General features: G+C 42.8%; 1 protein-coding gene across 7 annotated transcripts in view; it reads right to left on the reverse strand.

Annotated features, from left to right (window-relative positions):
* Positions 1–24,168, reverse strand: part of LOC115394967 (glutamate receptor 3) — a 73,529-nt gene that overhangs the window by 25,733 nt on the left and 23,628 nt on the right. For all 7 annotated transcript variants that reach the window (XR_003932211.1, XR_003932213.1, XM_030100306.1 and 4 more), the window contains 7 exons: positions 14,879–15,066; positions 6,395–6,448; positions 5,934–6,095; positions 5,434–5,601; positions 4,528–4,632; positions 2,327–2,434; positions 165–371 (listed from right to left, as the gene is read on the reverse strand). Coding sequence is in view for 5 of the 7 variants with exons in the window: in XM_030100306.1 (XP_029956166.1) it covers positions 165–371; positions 2,327–2,434; positions 4,528–4,632; positions 5,434–5,601; positions 5,934–6,095; positions 6,395–6,448; positions 14,879–15,066 (992 nt within the window). In the remaining 2 variants the exon portion in view is untranslated. The remainder of the gene's footprint in view (positions 1–164; positions 372–2,326; positions 2,435–4,527; positions 4,633–5,433; positions 5,602–5,933; positions 6,096–6,394; positions 6,449–14,878; positions 15,067–24,168) is intronic.

Here is a 24,168-nt window from a genome sequence, read left to right on the forward strand (position 1 = left end):
ACCTCTACGTCTAAATCTCGCTCCGAGAAACAGTGAATGGATCAGATAAAGTGGGCAATTTCACAACAACTATCATCAACTGTCATGAATCATCTTTACTTGAAGGCAGTGAGTTTTACAGGCTCTCTCTTTTTGAGGTGAAGTAGTACTCCAGTAATACTTACCCCGTAAACTAGTTCACCCACCATCCCGTTCCACGTCTTGGTTTCTGGATCTCTGGCTCCGTATTTCCCATCTGGCACTACCGAGAGCTTATACTTTATCCCCACATGTTTTGCAATTTCAGAAGCTAAATCGACACAGTAGCCTTCATATCTGTCATTCCCATCCATCTGCATATAGTTTTTCTTGTACATCACATACGGAGCTTCCTGTTAATTAGACAAAAATTTGAGTTCACAGAAAAAAAAAAACACAGAGCGTACATTCAACAGCGGCCGGACCCCAAACGGGCCCGGCCCCAAGGCCTTCTTCAGACTCGGGACGGCGGCGTGCACACATGCGGGGATGACAGTCAGACGTAGGGAGTAAACAAAGACCAACAGGGCACAGAGAGAGAATCGACGCCACTTGCACGTTACTGAGGGCGGGGGGCGGAGGGGGCGGGGGGGTGGAATCTGAGAGACTAAAGAAGCGGGCTGAGTGCGCCTACGGGAGAAGCGAAGCGTCTAACGTATATAAAGGAGCTGAAGCGGGACGTGGGGGACCCCCTCATGCTAAACTCATCCGATATCTGAAGCTGTGGAAATGGGCTTTAGGCGGGGCAGGGTGGGATGGGGAGGGAGGGGAGGGAGGGGAGGGGGGTTGCATGTATTTTGCATCAGCGTGGTACTGAGGTTGGGGGGCGGGGGAGGGGGAGGGGGAGGGGGAGCTGAATGGAGTACTTTTCCAGTTCATGAAGTAAACGTCGGTGACAACAGAGAGATTAAAGATGTCAAGACCACGGAGAATAATTTATTCATCTGACAAACACTAACGTCGAAGAGGAGCGTGAGCCACATCAGAAGAGTAGTTTCATGACGAAATAAAGTTTCGCACTGAGTCAATTTCCTTTGTTCCATCGCGGCATCGAATCGTTCACTCGTTTGCGTTGCTTTTATCGTCAGACTAACAGACATCACCTCTGTGGCAAAGAAAGTAGAGTTCAAAATGTAAAACATGTTTTGCCATTAAAGATTAACCAATATCACCTCGAAGGTTATTCAGCAACAGTGTTTCACTTCAACACATGGCACGTACATGTTTTTCAGCTTATTTTGTCTTCAGCAATATAAAAAAAAAATGTGATTCCTTGACGGTTTCACATCTTCAGAGGAGACTGTTGTTGTTTGCCGATGTGATGTTTGTACCGTATCCAACAGTTGAACTCCTTTGTTGTAAAAACTAGAGCTTCTCTTCCACTCTGCACTCATGTACGATGCTGCAAAAAGACAAAATGAAAGAGTCGCACCCCATAATAACAGGGCGGCCTTTCATTGTTTATGGCGTTTGCTTTAATGTAATGGAAAGCAATAAAAACATGAGGTTAATGAGATGACTGTGAAAAATAATAATCGTTGTTTTTAGTCAAAATCAAAAGCATGCCTGATAGACAGTAATGCAATGACACTACTCTTCTGTTTTCCCTCCCTCACTCTGAACACTGCTGTACCTTTCCTCAGTCTGTGACGACCATGAGACACTGAGATGACGATGTATGACTATTACATTCTGAATTTGCCTAACATGCAAACATAATAGGCAAAGTCAGAAGGAAGGAGAAGCCATGGCTTTAAATGTAAGATAAGGCGCACCTTATCTTACATTTAAAAATGGCTGATGACTGCTGACCTGCTTCCTGCAGCCCTGTCACTAACTCAAACCTGAGCTTGCCTCACCTGGAGCATGGGTCTCCCATCCTGATTCAAACTTTTGCACAAATTAGGAGTTAATTTGGAGGGTAAATGATTGTCGCTGTGGACTCTCTGTGCCAGATGTCACCGACTGGATTGCTTCATGAGAGGGAAACGTTTTTACTTACGTATGCACAGAATGTGAATAGGATGATGTTTATGTCTATATCGTTATCATTACCAAAGCCGTTATTGTGACGTCACTACTACAACAGCCCACTGTAATATAAAAAAACCAAAATGCTTTGGCACCCACACGGATACAGTTGAAACACTCTTTGTGAGTCGACTGTTTCAACATGTAGTGAGTGGATGGAAAGCAACTGAAAACAAAATAATTCTACCCTCCCAGGACAGATTGCAACAATGGACACCTTGACCTTGAGTGGCAGAAATCTTATGGTGAAACACTTAAAACCTGTTTGAGAGTGTACCATAATAGTAGTGACCACAATTGTTCGGTTTTCCGCAGAAGAGGACTCGTTGGTGACCTGCTGATCCATTATATAAACAAATTTTTCATACTCATTCCAGTAGCCGATCTGAAAACAACACAGAGATTCAGAGTTAATGCAAGAAGGAGGCAGACGTCTTTACAGAAGAGCTTCCAAGTTGGTGTGTGTTGGACGGCTCTATCTGCACAGCTGGAGACAGTGTTGGTTTTGCTATAAATATGAGATTTAATAGGAAGATTGAAGTGGTGCTTCTCATTTCACCTGGGCTACACTTGAGCAGAGTAGGAGTAATCTATTCCTGGATCAGCAAATGTCCACTTACATAACAAGAAAGCAGCAACAATACAGCACTGGAAGGCCGATAAAATTATGACCAGCGAGACAAAGCTAAACGTCTAAATATGCCATATCTATGAGTGCAGTCCTGTTTCATACAGATCTATCAATACTGCATAAAAAGGAGTCAGTTTAATTTAACACACGCATAAAACCGTGTCTGCTAAAAACCCGAGATGCTTCCAGTTAGCTGCATCATGTTTATTTTTGCCACGCTCAGATATAGCCTGCCATTTCTGGTAGCTCTAACCCACAGTACTCACTCTGTTGTCACTGCAGATTGCCTCACAGTGAGATTGGACGTGGGGGCCGCTCTGATGTATGTTGTGTCGTGAGCTGAGCTATGTGGACATTATGGGGCCGCTCCAGCTTTTGTGAGGATGTCGAGGTTCAAGGACCTACTGTAGCCCGGCCACGGCATTGTGGGTGTTTCATGTCAGTGCGTGTGTGCGTTAAGACGGCGTTGTTTTCGCCTTCGGCCGGCCCAATTATGCAAATCCGAACTCCAGTAGCACAGTGGTTGCATCACATGAAGGCTTAAGTATATGGTAATACACCAGTGCATGAACAGCCAACTTAAAACTGAAAAAAAACACCGGTTGCTTTTTATGACAGAAATCATTCCTATAATGATTTTTAAAAGCATTTAAATACCTTATAATTAACAAGACCTTCCAGCCCCGAGCTAAAGGACAGCTCAGAGTGTATGTTTGTGAACGGAGTTGCTCTGGTAACTGCAGCCTGCAGACTAATAAAGGCATAGACGCGTTTTGTCCTTGGTATTGAAGAAACGGTCCAAATCATTCAGCATCTAAACTAACAAACATTGACAAGTGCTTCTGCTGACAAGTTAACTAGCTAAATGGCTTTTCCAAGCGAGTGCACTTCCTCCCACCGGACGTTTGTTTGCTCGCTGTTTTAGCGAATCAAGGTCCGGGACGAGACGTGTCCACGCTCGTAGGCAAACTGGACGCACTGTGGCTGAATGTTAATGTGTGCGCCGCTGCAGCTCTGAGCAACCGGCTCGTTCCCCATGTTTGTCAAAGGCTTCAAACGCAGTGTGAAATAAAATGCTTTAACTGGCAATGTGACTAATGGGAATCACTTTTATTCTAAATAACTCAGAGAAAAGACATAGGACATTCAGCTTCACAAAGCCGGCCTTCATTTTAGCCAAGTATGCAAGACGAACCAACTTATTATCAACAAGTACTTCATTTCATTGGCTCTATAGTGAAAGTTATCTGTATAAAAGAGGAAAATAAAACAGATTCTCAACAGCACTCACCTGAAGTTGGTACCTATTGATGACTGGCTACAATGTTTTTAAGCCCAATGCTGAAAATTGAGCTGATATTTAAAGTCACATTCAGTTATCTAGTACAGTGGAACCTCTTCTGTCGCTTGATGTCAGTTGTTTTCAACATCAAACTTTAAAGCTGTAGCACCTGGCAGTACTATAATCACGTTTTGAGTCATGTCCTCATTTACATTCCCTAAATTTCAACTTCCATCTGCAGAACTTAGCTGAATCTCATCGGATACGCCACAGATCGGGATCTCAGGGGGAAGTTGAGCTCACATGATTTAGGTGGGATTTGAGAGAGGGGGCAGGGGGGCACCTTCTGTTCGAATCAGTATCAACTCTAATTCATGTTCCACCAACATGCCAAGAAAAAGATAAATCACCGTCACATAACTCCTTAAAACGTACTCATGTTTATATAACCGGTTCCACAACCGACATCATTAGTATCTATATCATTGTGTAATTTGGCTAAGAGCATCTAAATGCACAATAATTACATTGTGTGATGTGTTTGCAGAGCTCTGTGCTCACTTACCTTCCTCGGGCCTCCAGACTTCATCTCATACACATCGATGGTGTAATTAGATCGTCGACCAAATGTGTCAAACTGGATGTTTCCTGTCATACCTTGTACTTGAACCTGCCAGGCAAAAACCAGGGGGAAAAAAATAACATATGTTTCTAACATTGCAGCAAATGCGTGAACCCTGCTTGAAAACACGCAGCAAATGGTCTTGATACTCAGCACCAAATGTTCTTCCTATGCCCTCTGGCTTCCCAGGTGTGATTCCTGTTTTCAGAGATACTTTCAACAGAAAGATGTTTTTTTATGTTCACAGCAGGCTCGATATGTATCTAATGACCGAGGGTGTAGGGAGGAATTTCCCCCTCATAGAGCTTAAACCAAACTCTTCTGTCGAGGTCCATAGGTAGGAATAAGTAAGTCTCAAGCCAGTTAAACACATTTCACCTAAAGTCTGGTTTGTCTTTCTTTATAGTCTGCAAATGTTGTTGCACGTATGGCTCAAAGCTTGCATTATATTGTGAATTTTTCTCAATCCTCTACTTGGTTCTTAACTTTTATTCCTTCCAAAAACATTAAAATAAATAGCAATTCTGGGGAAAGATGCACTGGAGACCCTCACTGGTATAAAGGTGCAACATTACATCCAGTTATGCAATCAAGTCTCTTGCAAAAAGTTGCAAAACTTATGTATACAAAGAAAAACCAACTAGATATGACTTTCTATGCCTAGTGTAGTTTAAACATAAATGGTCTCATATTCAGTAGGTTCCTTCTACAGCTTAATATTAAATATTGACTAAAAGCAGTGGTTGGTTGATTGAAGGCGCAGCATTTGATGACAATGCGGAAGTTTCTAAAGGACTTTCGGTCCACCAATCAAACGAACGGGAACACAGTGAGAGCCCTCCGTCATACCATTTTCAGGGCTCTCTCGATGTCGATGCCTTGGCTCCAGGGCACGGCCGGGTTGGCCAGGCAGTCACCCGCGCTGCCCCTGCGAGACACGTCCACTCGCTGACGTCGAAGATACCGGAAGGCCTCCGCAATCACGAGGATGGCGTCGTGGGTCAGGGCCGACGTGTACTGAGACGCAAGAAACCCGACACAGCATCACACCGCCGCCAAGGCTATTATCTTCCAGGGGCAAAGGGTGCACACGGAGAACAGCGCTCCCAATGGAAAAATGTAAGAAAAACTATGTGATTGACATAAAAATTGCACAATTATGACGACTGGCTCTATTTGTGGCGAAGCAGGTGACAAGTTTCTGAGACGCGTGTCTCACTGAAGAAGATTCAGACCGACATATTTTCTGTGATTACCACTGAGTCAAGACTAAGAGGAGGCGGTGGTGGGAGAGGAGTCTTTGAAGATGTAAAACGCTGCAGCGGTATCGGCAGCTGGGCTTCACTGACCTTCAGCGGAGTGTTTTTGGCTTCTGGAAATTCTCTTTCATCTAGGCGCTCCCACCGCTGCAGGAACTGCTGGACGATGGGGCTGTCTGGGTTGATGATCTGGAAGCCTGTGATGTTGGCTCCACCAGAAAAAACCCTGTCCAGGCTCATGTTGGAAAAACCCTGAGAGCAAAGAGCACAACTCGGTGGTGGGGATCATTAGCAGCGAGGAAAAAAAAAAAAAAAAAAAAACACTTTTAAAAACTGCTTCAGCTTGTTCATCATGAGATTACTTCTTATTTGAGTTGCTACAGTCAGTTGTTTACTCTTTATAAAATGTACTAAGTGAGATATGTTGGACTATACTGAGATAAATCAAGTGTTTCCTCTCTTGGAGATACATTGCGTCACAGAGCAGAACAGTTCTGGGTTGTTTTTTTTTACTGTGTTGTGTTGAGTTGTTTAATCTTGCGCGCTCTCACCAGGTTGGCGAGGATATAGTGGTATCCTCTGCTGTTTTTTCCTGAGGTCACCACCTACAATTTGCAGGAGAAGACACAAAGTGAGTCATGCTCGCTTCTCACAACAGTGAGAACATTTAGAGCGCCGAGATTCAGAAATGACAAAGACCTCCAATTTCAGAACAGTTGCCAGGAAAGAAGAGAAAAAAGGAAGACATTTCAGAGTGACATTTGCAGGGGCAAGAGGGAGCGTGTGAGCGCATTTGTACTTTTTGTGTGTGTTTGTGTATGGCACACACACACACACACACAGACAGACAGGCACGCACGCACGCGCGCACACACACACAGAGTGGGGAGAAACTGTAATGACAGTGCTTGTTCCTTTCCATTAACTTCAACATGTAAAATAAGGTCAAGGCTCCAGCGAACCTCGCTCTCTCTCTGCAGCTGCCCGTGCTCTGCAGTCTGAATCCTCCTTCTCCGGCTGTCTCCGTCACACACTCGACTTAATTAAACCCAAAAATGTTGTACCGCACCTGTCGGAGCCATGAGACGCTGCAAGAGCTGTACTAACGCAAATTTCTTTGAACTTCTTTACCAGCGAAACCTATCTCTCTCTCTCTCTGACTCTATTCTGATTCTCCATTGTACAATATGAAGCTTCAAAAAAGATACTGTGGGGGTGGATACTTGTTTTTTTTTTTCTCCCATCTTTTCACTTTTTACACTCCTCCACAGTTTTGATAAGTATACTCAGCCGCTGAAATCATCTAAATGTTAAACGTCCAGAGTGATAATGATATCACACTGGAGATATTTTATAAAGGGCTCAAATACAGGAGGGAAATTTCACAACTGTACTGAAAAAAAAAAAGGATTCTGGCAGAGTATTTTTAGTCTTACTTTATTTGAGTCTTTATCAGGATTGATTTGAAAGCATAAAGTAATTGTCGAGTCTCCCATCAGTGTTTCTGCCTGCAGTCTGACGACTGAAGCTGTTTCCATCCACACCTGCGCACGTCTCTGTTTACTTAATGTCTCATAATGGTCTCTGGAGAGAAGGTGTCCTTGATGCTCCAAGGCCGGCCCTCTACAGTTCTTATGACTTTCAGCATTTTCCAACAATAAATCCAATTACATTGCTTGGAAATGCAAAATGATTTCATTGTGTTACACAACCTCCCCTCCTCCTCTGGTCCCACATCATGCATTTCCTTCATGAGCACAAATTCCTGGAAGCTGTTCTGCATATTGTCTCCCAAATTGTCCTGAATAGCTTCTCATTTCTCTCTTTATCCATGTAAGAGGGAGCCGCAGTGACCCGAACGCCGCCTAATGAAGCTGCCACGCCTGAAGTGACAGGCGACAACTCCTCTTTGCCACACACTCACAGGAGAGAACCTCACACTCTGGTGTGCATCCAGACGAGAGGCCCGGACATGAAGGGAGTTTAGGGATTCTTTCAGTTTAGTGAGGAGATGCATAGCCAGTAGCAGTACAGTCAAGTCTTAAAGTTGTAAAGAAAAACTGCATTTCATCCCGTCTATATCTCAAAGCGTTGTTGAGCAAAGCGCTGAACCCCCACGTTTCTTCCGGCGGTGCTGCAGCACCTTGAATGGCAGCTTGGCGGTGTGTGAGCGTGTGAATGAAGGGGTGTGTGTGACTGATTATGTAAAGCATGTGGAGACGGCTGAAGTGGTTAATAAAAGCATAAGTCAACTGCTGCGGCAACAAGAAGAGAAGCTGCATAATGACTTCAATTACAAGTGGAGCTTTCCATCACTTCAGTGAGCAGAACGACGGTCGTCCCTCACAGGGACTGGAGTCAGAGGGTGATCGCCCCTTCTGAACCCACCGCCGTCCTTTTTTACATCTGAGACGAGACAAAGCTTCAGTTTCCTCAGCAAATACACACATTTACCTTTTCAAAAAAACACATTACAGAATATTAATTACTGATTCAAACGATCTAAATCTGCAATATAACACTTGTCTCCATATTTTCAATATCATTAATCACCTTGATAACCTTCTACAAATAGAAAAGAAGAAGCACATGACTGATGAGTTGTTCCCAGTCATTCACTGAAAGAAACTCAGAGACTGTTTACAAATACAATGTTCCCCAGTCCTTATTTTTATATGTGGAAACATGAGAAGTAAAGACGTTCCGGTGAAGGATGAGTTCATTTGATCTGCTGTGGGATCTGCTGTCTCTTCGTTTGGCAGGGCTGCTCTAAAAAAGAAAAGCATCTGAGCATAACAAATATTTTTAGGATCCTGATGCTCCAGTTTCACGCTCCCCTGGGATAATCGCTTTTTGTGACTATGTAAAACCACCGGGAACCTGGAAGGGGTCAGGCACTACCGCTGCTGCGAGAACGGCACTTTTATTGTCACAGGACTCAAACCGTCCATTCTGTCAAAATCCATTTCTCACGAAAGAGCCTCTTCAAACAGCTTTGGGAGAAAGAAGACCTGAGGTCTAAAAGCAAGAAGGGACCTGCAGCACCGACTGAACGGCCTCTGAATTTTTAATACTCACTGAATGGAAAGGATATTCTATGTGCCATGGCCTCGCAATCTGTTTCCACACTTCATATTCTCTATTGGCAGGAGTCTAACTGACACATCTGAAACATTAAACACATCTTCAGACGATTTTTATGATGAGAAAACAGCCTGCATGACATGCTATAGAGATATATGCTGGAAATGAAGTGACATGGAGGAACGTTTGTTTCGTAACGGTGGGACAGTAATGAGCTATTAATGATAACTATTAGGATTAAAAAAAAAAAACAGATTGAACGATAACTTGATTTTAAAAGAAGGAAAATATTAAATCAAATAAACTGATTTCTTAGCAACATGTAAAACATTACAGGCAACAGACCAACTAGATCTACAGCAAAGAAATGCTGATTCAAAATACAACTTTAAAGATCATTTATTTTAATTAAAATTGTGTATTTTTCTCTTTGGACATGGTTTCTTCTTTGAGCTAAGCTAATGCCACCAGCTGCTACGTTTCCATAAAAATAAAAATATTACATTAGCTGATCAATGGTTAAAGGAGCAGTAAGACGCTGCCTTATCAGTACAATGTCTTCATGCTAATATGAGCAGTTTTAAACCCTGCAGCTTTGTCTTCCAACCACGGCGGAGCATCACAGTCAAATGAATCACACAAATAAGCCCAGCACACTGCCTTGTCTTAGATCCGCACATTAGTATTCACCTCTCAGTCGAGGACATATTCAGATATGTGGATCCGTCTCGTGGCTCTGTGGAGAAACCACACTGTGACTCCACAACACCGACCCAGGCACTGTGGTTGTTTCAGGTCTCAATTATATTTATTCTTCTCACCTCGGGGCTCCTCCCGTCCGCCTGTCTGCATGAGCAGGTTGGTGCTGTGCTGTGTGAGGCTGGCCCGAGCCGTGCAGGGCTGCACGGCCATCAGACTAAATATTCCCGGGGGAACCGACTCTAATTAAGCAGGCTGGAGCCACAGTCCTGTGCAGAGCTGGACGCCCGCCCAGGAGCCTTCAAGAGGATTTGACTCCCTTCCCACTAATGGAGGCATCTTTTTGTTAGTAATTTGTCATCTGCCTTCTCCGTAAGTAGAACAGGCATCCTGAATTTGATAAGTGTTCTTTCACACCAGTCAGTTAATTGTTGTTAAAGTACTCAAAATGTGACTAAAGTCAAAAATAGAAAATTAAAGATGCGACTGCAAACACGACAGCTCCAAAAACCTCCAGAAACGTTATTTTTTTCCCCTGGTGCACAAATAAATCCATATAGAAAAAATGCATCGTTCTTATCATGCATTAAATTACTTCTCTGCGATATAAACACCTAAAATAGCTCGACTTGGCAGCGTGCAGTTTGACGGTTTAAGCTGCTGGTTCCTGTTTGTAGTAGCCATCAGCGCCACAGTCCTAAACTTCACAGCCTTCTTACTGAATGCCAGCTTCGACAAAATGAAAAGCGCGTATGAAGTTGTAATGTTTCACTCTCCCTGTTGCAAGTTGCACACCTGCCAACTCTCCCACTTGGGCGCGTTTGATATTTTTCATTTGAATTTTGCTTTTAACTCAGACTTCTCCAGGGTCTCCTTTGGATGTCTGGGATGCGAACAGGCCTCTACAAAAACATCCTCTAGAACAGTCGGTTATTTTTCCTTTTTCAGAAGCCATGTTTTCTTTTTTTTTTCACTGTCAGTGGTGAGGAAAAGAAAATGTAGGCTTCGGCACACACGGCTAGCTTGCTCGTGAGGCTTATTTGTCGGCCAAATAGTTCAGCTGGGGCATCACACGCACACATTCACACAAATACTACGTCCACGCTGCTCTTTTGAAGTTTTAGCTTCCACAGTTCATACAGTAAATCTGATACATATCATCAATTTGTTTTAATTTACCCTTCTTACTAATTTTTTTTTATGTCTATCCTGCATCTAAAACTGATTCCCTCAAAAAATACAAGGAAGAAAGCCAAGAAATACTAATCTGCTCCTCCAATTAATTCCTGCTCTTCTTTTCAGCATCTAATCGTCCCTCTTCCAGCGGTAACTCCAAACATACCTTAAATTAATGTTCCCTCACAGATACAGTCCATGGGCAAAGTTGATGTTTTGAACCTATGATGTTCTTTCCATGGATTTGTTTAGACTTGTACCCCTGACATTTCCACACCACATTAATGACCAGTGTAGCAAGAGGCGCAGCTTTTTTCCGAAAATGAAACCAGTAGCCAAGAACATATGGAAATGCTAACGTTGCTGAATTGTTAAGGATGAAAGCAAACAATAAAGAATTAAATTATCTAAATTAAATTCTAATACTCTGTGGGATTGTAATGATAAATACTTGAATCTTGTGCTTCTCTTCATTTCCTCTTCTGTGAAGACAAAACCAGCAGATGTCAAGTCCAGAACTTTCTTGACTCTTGGTGCTCCTGTTTGAATAATCAATGACTTCCTGGTTGTAAACTGGAGGTGAATGGCTGCTTGTTTCTGGCGTCGTGATCTTGACTCAATTAGCATGTCTCCTGTTTGGGTCCATAAAGAGCTCGGGGACATTTCTGCATGGGGTTTGCATGTTCTCCCTGTATGTGAACATTTTCAGTGGTTACTCTGCTTCCCACCTAACATCCAAAAACAAGCATCTGAAGCTTAGCTGGTGTTTCCAAACCGATGCCAGGAGGGAACGTGGGTGTGTGTGTCCTGGTTTGTCTACACCCCGCTACGCCCCGGAGACCTGTCCAGGAGGCAGCACGCCTTCGCCAACAGTCTGCTGGGATCGGCTCCAGCACCCTGCGACCCGGAGCTATATGGAGCGATAAAAGATGGATGGACAGTTTGTGGAGGATACCACACAAGAGGATGTACTGTGCTTTGCACAACCACTTTGGCACACACGTTAGAAAAAGGGGGGGGCGGAGAAAAATTTCAGCTGTCTTCAGCTGCTTGAATATCACCCCAACAACTACATATACAGTCTGTATTTGAAGATTAAAACAAGTATAAAGTCATTTGATGGAGTTTGCAAAACCTGCATTGCTTTCTTCCCTTATTTGTGTATCACTAATCACAATGGCATCACCAGCTGACCCCCTGCAGCTTGCACAAATGTGAATCCTTCAGTGAGTACGCATCCCTCTGTGGCGTGACTGCCGAGAAAACTGCAATCCTCGGTATTATATAACATCCACACATGTAGTCGCTTCCAAATACAGTCTTGTTCCACTATCCTGCTCACTGGGTGTGGAATTCCAGTGCACCTCTGGGTGTTCAGCACTTCTCTTCTTTCCCTCTGTGGCACTCGATGGGAGACTCACTCTGCATGGCTCAATTCCCAAAAGCTGTCTGCCTTTCTACTTTTTCTACTCTGCCTTGCTCTCTCTCTCTCTCTCTCTCTCACTCTTTCTGTGACTCTTTCTCCGCCTGTCTGCCGTACAGGAGGAGGCTGGAGGTGATGGGCCCTCTCTGGGAGCGATAACAAATCCACTGTGCTTCTATTATTGATGAGGAGCCTTAAAGGTGTTTATCGCGCCGTCTTTTCTCGAGGGATGAGCAAGCTGATACTTTTTAAAGGTTGCAAGGGAGCTAGCGGGAGGCCTTAAACACCTCGCAGCGCATTTATCAACAAATAAAAGCCCTAACGACTGACGCCGCCGTGATGACTGGAGTCATTAGCACAAATTGAATGACAGACGTCTGCGTATAAACCCATTGATGAAGCACCCCCTAAATGTGATGGTCTGACTGCAGGTACTAAAGCATTTAATGATGATTTCCATGTTTACTGTCTCGCTGAGGGGCGGAAAAAAAAAAAAGAAAAAAAAAAAAAACATTATGTCCAGAATGCTTGCTTCCTGATGCCTGACTGATCTCAGTTGTGTTTGCTCACTCCTGCCTTTGTGAGAGATCTTCCCTCAGGCTAGGAGGGTAGGCTATTTATAGTAGGCTCATTGTTGTTGCTGTTATGGGACAGTGTGTCCTACTTACACTGGGAGCTGATATTACATTAAAGCAAGTGTTGATGTCACAGCTCGGATGAGGAGCCGCTCTCAGGAGACGCAGACGTGTCTTGCCGCTCGTGAGAATCAGGAGGGACACTTGTTTAACAGATGCTGCCTACGAGGCCACGTCTCACATCGAATCCGCAAACGAAAACCAGATTACGATTGGATTGGCCTGACGCGACACTGGGTGACCACCATTATCTTATTGGATAACTTGAATCCAATATGGAGGCAATTTGAGAACGCCAGTGGGAAAAAAAAAAAAAAAAAAAAAAAAAAAAAGCCCGCCTCTGTTTCAACGTGAAGGGCAGAGAAAAACAAGCTTCTCAGGATTAATGAAAACGTTCAGTGTTGTCACTAAAAATATTCCCCTGCATCAGCGGGAATGAAGACAGATCCGCAGCGAAGGTCAGAGTAAAAGTTGTGAGGCCGGTAATAATGAAGATCATTATGTAGAGGGCACAAGCGTTTATACAGAAATATCTCAGCGAGGAACAGAAGGTTAAGATGTTACACTGATGAATGCTTCAAATGACCACACACACACACACTAACAGTAACAGGAAACACACTCCACTTGTGGAATAAATGTTTTTGCAGCATGTTTCTCTGGTGCGAAAATGTAGCTGCAAAAACCCTCCAAAATTTGGATGGTGAATCAACTTCATTTTATCTTCAAGTTCTTTTTTGCCAGGTTTTTTTTTTTTTTTTTTTTTTTTTTGCATTCGCTGGTAACCATGGAAAATAATCAACACTGATTTTTAGGAACTCTTACCCCAACCAGCAATCCACCCCTGCAAACACTCAGAAATGCAAGCATATTTATTCACTTCTTTGAGTCTTGCATTTGATTTAAACGTGTCCAGCCGAAACGCTTAAGTCAGAGAAAGAATCAGGAAAGTAAAGGCTAAAAAGAAAGATCAGCGATCATCCATCATGATCACTCACCAAGAACCTTTAACTACACACGTTATACACCAACAATGTCTCTCTAGTGATGTTATTTTGTTCTATGTTTACTTTAAAAGAGTAAGAGCTAAAAAAAAAAATATCAAAACCTGCACGACTAAACATTTCTGATGTCTTTGTTTGAACGTCACACCGGTTGCAGGACACGCAGTTGAGTGACGTCCAAAACGCACATCATGTGCCAAAGGCCAGGGCGGTTTGATTTTCAAGAGAAACAGCCAAACAGAAAGGTGGTAAAACAGTTTATATCGCAGACAGTTCCAAGAAAACGAAAGGATAATAGAGACCGGTGGAGACAAACAAACAAAGACGACTCTGCTAATTCAAGCACTCAAGCTTATTTCAAACTTCATTTGCTCGACATAATGCGCTCGACATGTGCAAAGAAAGCCTCTGATCTTCCAAATGAACACTAATGATCCTCTGAGTAAGTAAGCAAATTCCCAGTTAACCTTCGTTTAATACATTTTTGATGATAAAACGTTCTCCACGGTGCAGCCGCAGCGAGCAGCGTGCATTAGCGAACACCGGCAATCTGAATCAAGACTCATGCGGGAAAACTGCAGCTGATGATCACCTAGGAAACAAGAGCGAGGAGGCTGTTTAATTCCTCCACGTGAATTAAAGCCCAGGTGACCTCAAACAACACACAGAAAAACAACAAATAATGAGACTTAATTGAATGTACCTGTCCCACCTGTTTTTATATCATCTCTAAATGAGAGTACTGATCCGAGGCAATCATGCTGCACTCAGAAGCTCAAGAAAAAAAAAAAAAAAAGGAGAGAGGCAAGTAGTGTGGAGCAGACAGTACGTTTCTTGCCTCCAAAACAAAGAAACATGCAGACTCATGTGGCCGGAGGATATATGTAAATGACATCAATAAATGAATATATTGCTCCCTGATATTCAAGGAAGCCAGTTTTGTCTCCAGTGAGTTATTTTTATCGAGCCAGGCCGGCTGAGACGGCAGAGTGTGTGTTTGTGTCGGCTCAGTACCTGCTCCAGTATGGAGTTGATCCTGTCCACCTCGCAGTCGATGAGGAAGCGTTTCTCCTGCCGTCGGTCCATCTCCTCGATGATGCGTCTGTACTCGGTGGGGTCCACGATGTTCCCCACCGAGCGAGCCGTCACCTGCCAGTTATTGGCTACAGCCGACTCCATGATGGCCTGGAGGATTGCAAAACCTGGGGGAGCAGACAGGGAAGAGCTCCATCAGACAACTGTCTTCCTGGATTCGAGAGCAGACAGGCAGGGAGGAATGTGCTCCTAATACAAACCGAAGAGACACAGGCGATAAGGTTTCTCTGGCTTTCTGCAATGCTTAGCAACCTGTTTACTGCCTCAAAAGGAAGAACGGTTCCCAAACTGACAGCGCACTGTTAACATGTTTGAACAATAAAATCCCCTCATAAGCACTGTTTGCTCTTCTGTAATGGCAAAATAAATGAAGGCAGAAAGCAGCAAGTAAACAATGCAGCGCGCCCAGTGTCGAGGTTTTCAAATAAAACAAGCCTCTACTTGGATATCATTCAAACAGGTCCTTAAAACATATTAATGATGAATTACTTTATCAACAGCTGTCATTATCAAATCTGAACCAACATGAAGAATAAGCACAGCTGAAATAATAAGGTTCAAGTTAAAACCTTTTCACAGCCATGTAAGGAATCTCCTTGCTGCTGCTTATTAATAAACCCAGCTGGCTCTGTATGTGCCACTGCGGTCAAGAACAATATTAATGACTCCTCTGAATTAAACCCGAGGATGGCTGCCAAACATTCACCACTGCCGTAAAAGAACAATGAGACAGACAAAGCATGTTTGCAGCTGAAGACATGAAAGAGAGCCAGAGTCCGCAGAGAGGTCCCACATAAGATTATGTCAAAGCCATGGCACTTGTAACAAAGATAAAGGGGTTACAGAGCATAATTAACTATTAACTGAGAAATGACTGAGGGTCCCACGCTGCCGAGGCTGTGCAACAAAGGAGGTCACTCCAGTTATCTCACGTCTGTCTGACCGAGGACTCCGAACCACACATCAGACAGAGATGACACACAACAATGAGACATGTAGCATGTGCGACAGCCGCCGCGGTGAAATGAACAGCTCAAGCTGCAAACCAGAAGGTGCAAAAAGGTCCAACTCGCCATTCGAATGAGTCAACTGACGAGGTATAAACAGCGATTAATGGCCAAAACGTAAAACAGCTGATGAAGGCTGCTTCAAAATTAGCTATGAAGAGACACTAGTGACTGACTGATGAGAAAAAACAGGTTATTTTGTTTGGATTTTTCCATCGTGAGTAAGAGACATAATGGACTCCAGTTAGCTGGGAGAGGATGGATGGATATATCCCCCACATATTACCAAAAAAAAAAACCGAAACAAATCTGGCCACAAGATCAAAATGATCCCTGAGAATGGCTAAAATAAAACCCATGTGGCTCAAAAAAAAAAAAACCCGCTTTAAGGTTTATTGGTTATATTTTGCTGTATAAACACATGTGAATATGAATGGAAAAAAGAGTGAAGGTCAAGCAGGAAATACATCAATAAAGCAAAACAGCACAACAACAAAAAAAAATGCCTCAGAGCCAGAAAATGACAGTTTAGAAATGGACAACAACATTTGCATATTCCCATTATCTGAAGAAGGATAAAGTACGCAGAGCGGTGGGGGGAACGTATGGCAGCAGAAACTCATTACGAGCTGTATTGGGTCATAACTAATGGATTGAGGGGGGGGGGGGGGAAAGGAGCTCTTTAGCACAGAGCCAACATACTACAGCTGACTGCAGCATCACATGCTGCGTTACTCATCTCTGCCTAAAACTGCTGAATCCATGAAATCACAGATATTATTATGGGCGATGAAAAGCCCGGTGTAAAAGGCGCTTATATAAAAGAGAAGTCTGCGACAGAGCTACTCCACTGAGTGCGGGTATTACACAGGCTAAATGAAAACTGGTTTTCATTCTCTATCACAGTCAAGTGATGCACAACCTCCCTGCAGCACAAACCAGACTGAGGAGCAGACTGCTTTACTGTCACGCCTACTTGAGCTCAGATCCCACTCCTGCATGTAGTTTCATTAGGTGGTATAGAAATGTGTTAATGTTGGCCTTCATAAATACTTTAGGCTGAGCTACACCGTCCCCCATGCATTATTTCTAAGGGCACGGGTGTAATATAGAATAAATAGTTGCTTCTCCGTGAGGTTCTTAGACTGCTGCAGATGACCTTCCAATATTAAGTTTCTCTATTTCTTGTATTATTGATGTGTTTTTGCCAATATGCCATAATTTCACAGGCGGTCTCCACTGAAGAATATGTTTTGCACATCATGCCACTTTGAGACTCGACCTTCAATTTGAATAGGAAGATAACTGTGCATCATTTGACACTGGAAGTCACATCTAACAAAGAAGCTAAAGTTTCTGTTTTCAACCAAAGTCTTTAATTATTAACATGATTTTGTGATTCAGATAATAAGAAAGCCGGTCATGGTCAATCTGTGAACTCATAAGGAAAGTCAGAGTCATCAACTAATCTGAAATTTACATTTCTGGATGGTGAAAGGATACATGACGAAATGCATCCCCTGAAAAAAAATCACCTACTAACACCTGGGACAAACATGCAAACTCCATACAGAAAGTTTTTTTATAACAAAATTCACTATTGTTCTCACAAGGTGACAGAGCTAACTACTGCACCGCTATTCTGCTCTCAATCATGAGAAGTGAAGCCAAGTAATCATGGTTGTAGTCTCATTAAAATCTCAGCAACAGATTGCTTGGAGGTATTTTCACACCATGCATGCACTAAAACTCAATCCAGTAATCCAAACGCCAGTCACTGCGGATAAATTCTGATGCATCTCATCAGACAACGTGGTGCGAGAGGACTGAACGTATCTGTATAGTGGGAAAGAAATTGTTAATCAGCCGTAGTTGTGGTTTTCAAAGAGGACAGGCATCCCCAGGGGTCTACAACCAGGCTCAGTAAAAGGAAGAAATTATTAGAAATTATTGTCAAAAGAAGATCAAACAGAATCAACTAAATGTAAGTTCTGGTGAGAGAAACGGTTCCAAGACTCAGTTTGGAGGATTTTACTCTTTTCCCTTAAGTTTCCAGAGATCAGAAACTAATGAACATGAACAGGCGCAGTCAAAAAAGATCTTCATGGCTTGTTTGAAACAAAACATTATGACGTTTTTCAGGAAAGAATTTAGATTCAGACAGTGTAGTACTTTGTTCTTTCTGTAGCATTATAGGGGAAACACATTTATTTCACGTAACATGAGGTTAGCCGACTTGACTTTATCTCATTAATTGCATGAGCTGTCCAGATGTGCTTTACATAATGTATTATAGTCGCATGTTACATATGACGCACGGACATGCAGGTGCTCACACACCAACACAGCTACCTTACAAAGTATTATTGTACCACTGGGAATGTATTGGTGTCATCAAACTCAAAACGAAGTCAGTTTTTTTTTATCATTTTAGAAAACGGTAAATTCTGTTCCATTGAACTTCAAACGTCATTGTAAAACTTGCAAAAATGTTTTATTTTTTTCATTTAGCACAATCAACTACAAACTAATTTATCAGAAAATGAATGAAACAAACTTCTTCATTTTATCATAAAAAGATTGCTTGTCCCACTGAAATCGTTCTTAAGTCATTAGAGATATCTTAAGTTATCTAATTAATAATTTGACATCAAATTAGACAATGTTGTGCTGCAACTCTAAATAATGCAAGCAAACAAACTATAAAAGATATATGAACAGACCCTCAGAGCAAAAATAATCTGTTCTCATTTGGATTTGCAATTTTGTAGAAAGTAGGGCTACAGAAAATAAAATAAAAAAAAAAAACGAGTAAAACTGGGTACATGAGAAACTTCTATTTTTTTTTAAATCCATCAGCTAAAAAGTTGTAGCAGAGGCACATTTGAGTTGATGGACTGGGCTTGATGTGGCGTGGCGTGGCGTGGCGTGGCGTGGCGTGGCGTGGCGTGGCGTGGCGTGGCGTGGCGTGGCGTGGCGTGGCGTGGCGTGGCGTGGCGTGGCGTGGCGTGGCGTGGCGTGGCGTTGCATGGTCTTTATGCTGAAGCTGAAAATTGAGCAGCCCGAACTGCAAATTCCAAAAACGAATGCACATGCGAGTTGGCATGAATCCAATAGTGCTTGTAAGTATTCAGATCACAGCAACTCAGTTGACATGTCCACCCCGTCCCCTCCCCCCCCCCCCCCCCCTCACCCCCCCCTCCCCTCCCCTCGCCTCCCCGGCTGGCGACCTTCAGAGTGAAGTGCTCAGCAGCCGGTACTCAGAGCAGGTATGGCCTTTCAAGACAAGTGGCTCTCGCTGGGCACCGGCACGTTCGCCACTCAGGAGTCTGAAAGAGCTGAAGGAGATCTGCGTTCGCATTTCTGACACTAGGAGAGGGCGAGGCTTTAAAAAGGGGTGTCACGTCCTGAGGCTTTGTGAAAAGTGTGATGATTGATAAGAAGCCGCTGATCTGACCTCAGCCCGGGCCTCGGCTCTGTCATCGTCTAGACTTTATCAGGCCAGACGTGCAGGAACATGTGCTTCTTTATCAGCGCGGAGATATCAAAACAGGCATCCAGGACATTTTATCACTGGAGGCAGGAGGGAAATGAAAAGGCAGAAGCACAGCGTCAGCCCCTCTCCCAGCATCCTGACACATGGCATTGAACACCCTAAGCTGGGATATGCATGACATTTTCAAACGTGTTAGTAGTTGCTTGAGAAATGGGATTTGGGGGATTTACAAATGATTCCCATGAGAGTTTTATATTCGTTCCTTTTTTTTTCACACGAAACTAAGCTGGATATTTCGGATTTAAACACTGGTTGATGTTAAGCCACTGAAGATACTTACAATTAAAGATATGCACAAATAGAAGATAAGTTCATAAGTCCTGAACTTAAGGACTGAACTGAATGTCACATTTAGAATCCTCTAACCCCAATTATCACAATCCAAACTGGAAATCTGAACGCCAGAGGACATGGTAGTCTCCCGGTGAGTGTTAACACTGGTATGATTTATCAGTCGACACGCGAATGATAGACAGAGTTTTGGTTGACTTTGTAAACAGATGGTACATTTTTACAACAGCCAGCAGGCAGGACAACCATCAAGGGCATTTTTACAGAGTCAATTATTCAGTACCGACCTGAAGAAGAATAATAAATATTCAAAATCAGGAGCATATTGTTGGCCAGCTATATATAGCACCGCCTGCCTATTTCGTCTCTCAAACACGTACAATTATTTTACAATGACAACCTTGATGACTTATCAGAAATAGGTATCTGATAAGTGTTATGTGGCGATGCTTAAATTTCAGCATTCAGATCTGCTGATATAAAAGATAACACTTGATGCAGTTCATTGTTCTAGGAATAGAAGAGGCAAAACAGTTTTCTGTAAACAAAACAGAGTTGGTGACGACATTGGCAGGTGAAGAAAGTCACACATCTCGTGTAAACACCAGCCAGGAATTCTCCTCGAAGAGACGATTAGAGACTAAATAGGCATTTTGTCAGATTTATTTATGAAATTAAACATTGAATAGATAAATAATCACAAGCTATGCAAGCCACGCAATTCATTTCATTATCAGGCTCTACTATATGTATCTCTTTCCAACAGATACATCTGTTGGAAAGAGATTCACTATTTCTGTGTTTGAGCTATAGGAAAAAATGTAAGTTTCCAGTCGATCACAACATTATATTACTGGCGCTTTATGACTGTGAAAAACTCCAATAAATTAATCTGCAAAACCGTGCAGGTGGCACTACTGCAGGGAGTACAAGCAGTTGTAAGTCAAAGAATTTCCGAAGGCCATAAAAACAGCATCAAGTCATTTTTACGAGCCTGCCAAGCTGCTCACAACCATATTAATATCTAAACTTGGACATTCAAAGTTGTCTGCGATCAAGACGGCAGATCTTTAAAACGTCCTCAAATCAACCCAGAAAATATCCCAAAATTCTGAGTTCAGAGGACAGGACTATACGAGTCTACACATTCTACGAAAATACCTGTCTAAGCTAGTGCTCTGCAAATTTGACTTGGACTGGACTCCCCTCGCAAATGTACCAACCCAAAAAAGTCGCACACAAGTTAATTGAAAAGTCAAACTTTGACTGGTCTCTTATTAATTAGAACGTCTTCATAATGTGAGCATAGATGTGACACACTGGCTGAGCTGTCGGCACTGCGTGGGTCAGTCTGATGACTGATTCACTTAATAAGTTCGGCTGAAGTTACATCAGTTAGTTAGAAGTCAAATGGTGGAGCTCGAGCACGTGTGCATGCACGCACACACAAATCCACACACCTTAATTTGGTCAGCTTGAATTAATTACTATCATTATTAAGACTGCTGCTCACCCATGACAACACAAAGATTACTAAATATCCACAAATGCACGTTATTGAGCAGTTTTGTTCCGACCCGAGCCACGCTGCCTCTCAACGTCTTAATAACACTACACATCTGTCCTGCCTGTCAATAGATGTTTGTCTCTGAAACACACAGGTCTCCTCCGGTTAAGCTCTCGGAGCTTCATAAATGGAGTCTGTACTTTGGGGACTTGAAATGCACTTTAACTGCTGCAATCACAGTTATTTTTACCACGTTCAAAAAGCTGTTGTTACCAGTAAAAAATAAAGAGACAAAGCCACTTATTTACAACGCAACTGACTACACAGACTTCATTTCAAGAAGCCAAAAAGTCAGCTATGAAGATTGCACAAATTTGTGCCGTAAATACAGAAAACCAAGATGTATCTGCTCATGAATGAACAAAAGGGAGGGAAACCTTGGAGTTTTTGCTGCAGCATATGTCTCCTCCGAAGGTTTCTCTTGTTCCTGCAGTCAAATGGACAGTAGCTCAAAAATGAAATCAGCTTTTAACAGGCTGCTATTCACAGATAAGGAGAGAAGGAAAGCAGTTCTCCTGAAGAGATTGCTGGTGACATAATTGAGGTCTGCAATATGGTTCAAATGCTTCAAAATAATGCAAATTAGCACATGATTTGTGATGCATGAAAAAAAAGAAAAGCATCGCCATCCGGTCAAGCAGCAGACAATCGGTTTGTGTAACACAAGGCGGCCTGATACTACTCCAAATCCTGCAAAAAGCAACACAAAAAAATGTGGTCCAAAAAAGAAGCTGTTACTAATGTCAGATCCTTTTAAGCTTCTGTGCCATATGTGCAGCACTGATACCATGTTCCATACTGTATTTATACCCAGGTCCACACACACAAACTGTTAAACACACTTTACTGTGAAGTTCATCCACAAAATGCACCCAGAAGAATCTCCTCAAAAAAGTCGACAGCAATTGTTTGAGCGAGCAGCACAAAGCAGAACCAGCCTCTATGTGGGATTCTCTTGAATATATAAGCTTAGTAGCCCACACATGCACCCAGGAGATCCGTATTTACTCCTCCGAAAAGCTGTTCTTTGTAGCTCACAGGACCGGTTATATAGAACAAAGCATGACTGGCCTCAACTGTGAACCAACAAAAGCTTCCAGTTCCTTATCGTCATGTAGTCGGCTACGCACGTGTGGATCTGAGCGTCTGATCTCCCTGTCTTGCCCTTTGACCTCTCCACGGTGTGACCTGCCCTCACCCACAGCTGACTGCAGCCCTCAATAAGAAGGAGCAGTTTAAAAGATTGATGGATGGATTCCAGTGAAGCCAAACGTTGGCAGACACACCCACTGGAAAAGAAGAAAATGTTTTATTCTGGTTTTTTCTTTGAATTATGCAAATCTAAATTTGACTGAGACTGTGCAGAGCCCTGGTCACCTCCAGTAATCAACCTCAAGTTGAGAACCACTGATGTCGAAGCAGCAATTCATGTCATTCCTTTGATTATTTTTGGCAATCAAATTAAAGATACAAAAAAAATCCCTAAGGCCTAGATTTTTTTTTAAACATCAGATGGTTTGGCAGATTTTTTGAGGGGAAATGACTAAATCTGAATAAATCTGGGAGAGAAAGATTGGTGCAAAGGGCCTTTCTGGCTCCTGGTTCTGTGTTTGTTCTTTCCCGTCTTGGGCAGCAGCTCACATGACGGCTGAGTGTGGTGTGCAGTCTCAACCGTGACTCAGTAGTCCCTCCCCCTTCTCCGGAGAAGGTGACCTCTTTTAAATTTTCTTGCAGGCATCCTAACAGTGCCATTGTGACGGGAAGCTCGAAGCTAAGCGCCACACCAAAGGGAACTCAGACAAAGCCGTTGAACCTGCTTCAGAGAAAGTCTCATAAAAATCCCGACACTTACATGCAGCTCCACAAAGAAGACTGTTTCCAGTGGGCAATACTAACAGAGCTAGGGAAATTAAAGATTTGAGCTGCCAAATGACAGTAAAAAGACACTTTTGAGTACAATTAGTTCAACAACGCCTACTCCAAATGTAGATAACAGCTCCCTGCTCCAAATGAGCTGAACTGCATAGAGGCCTGCACCCCCACACCTCCCACTCCTGCCAAATCACTGATCACAGCTAATCAAACAAACCATTTCTTATCTAATGGCAACTGCAAAGTTATTGACCGACTGTTGAGCATTGCTCCTCCTGTATCCCCTCATCTGATAACTCATCTTTCATTAAATAATCAATTGAATTTTCATATTAACATGAAAAATACCCTGATCATAGACGGCATTAAGATCAATCAGAAGTGAAATGAATAACTGGTCATCTTTTCATCATGGCACCTGAACATTTTGTGATTATAGATGATGTACTTGAAGCAAAATGTGCAAGGGACACGCTCATTTACAACCACCCCCCTCACTGATGCATGAGGGGCGTGAAGTAGAAGTAAATACTAGTTCTGATAGAAAGAGTAAAATAAACAGTGCATGACAGTCTGTGGCGTTTCCTGATGCATATAATACAAACACAATGCACATGAGGCACAAGCTATCGATGCCACATACGAATAAAAAAAAAAAAAAAAAAAAAAAAAAAACGGTGGCCCCAGTCCAACCAGAAGGACTGAAATCACTGCTGGCTTTTTTCTTATCTTATGAAAAAACACCAACCTGTCTCTGAAGCGCATAAAAATGGCGTTTTCTCTTGGGCAAACAAGGAAGCGCACATCACATCAATCTCTTTCATTATGCAAGAAGACCACTATAGTAATGGCCTTGCGTTATCCTGAAAGCAAGCGTCCTGAAATAGATGAGAGGCATTTGATCAACACAGAAGCA

The sequence above is a fragment of the Salarias fasciatus genome, chromosome 10, assembly GCF_902148845.1.
Source record: "Salarias fasciatus chromosome 10, fSalaFa1.1, whole genome shotgun sequence".
NCBI classification, from domain to species: domain Eukaryota; kingdom Metazoa; phylum Chordata; class Actinopteri; order Blenniiformes; family Blenniidae; genus Salarias; species Salarias fasciatus.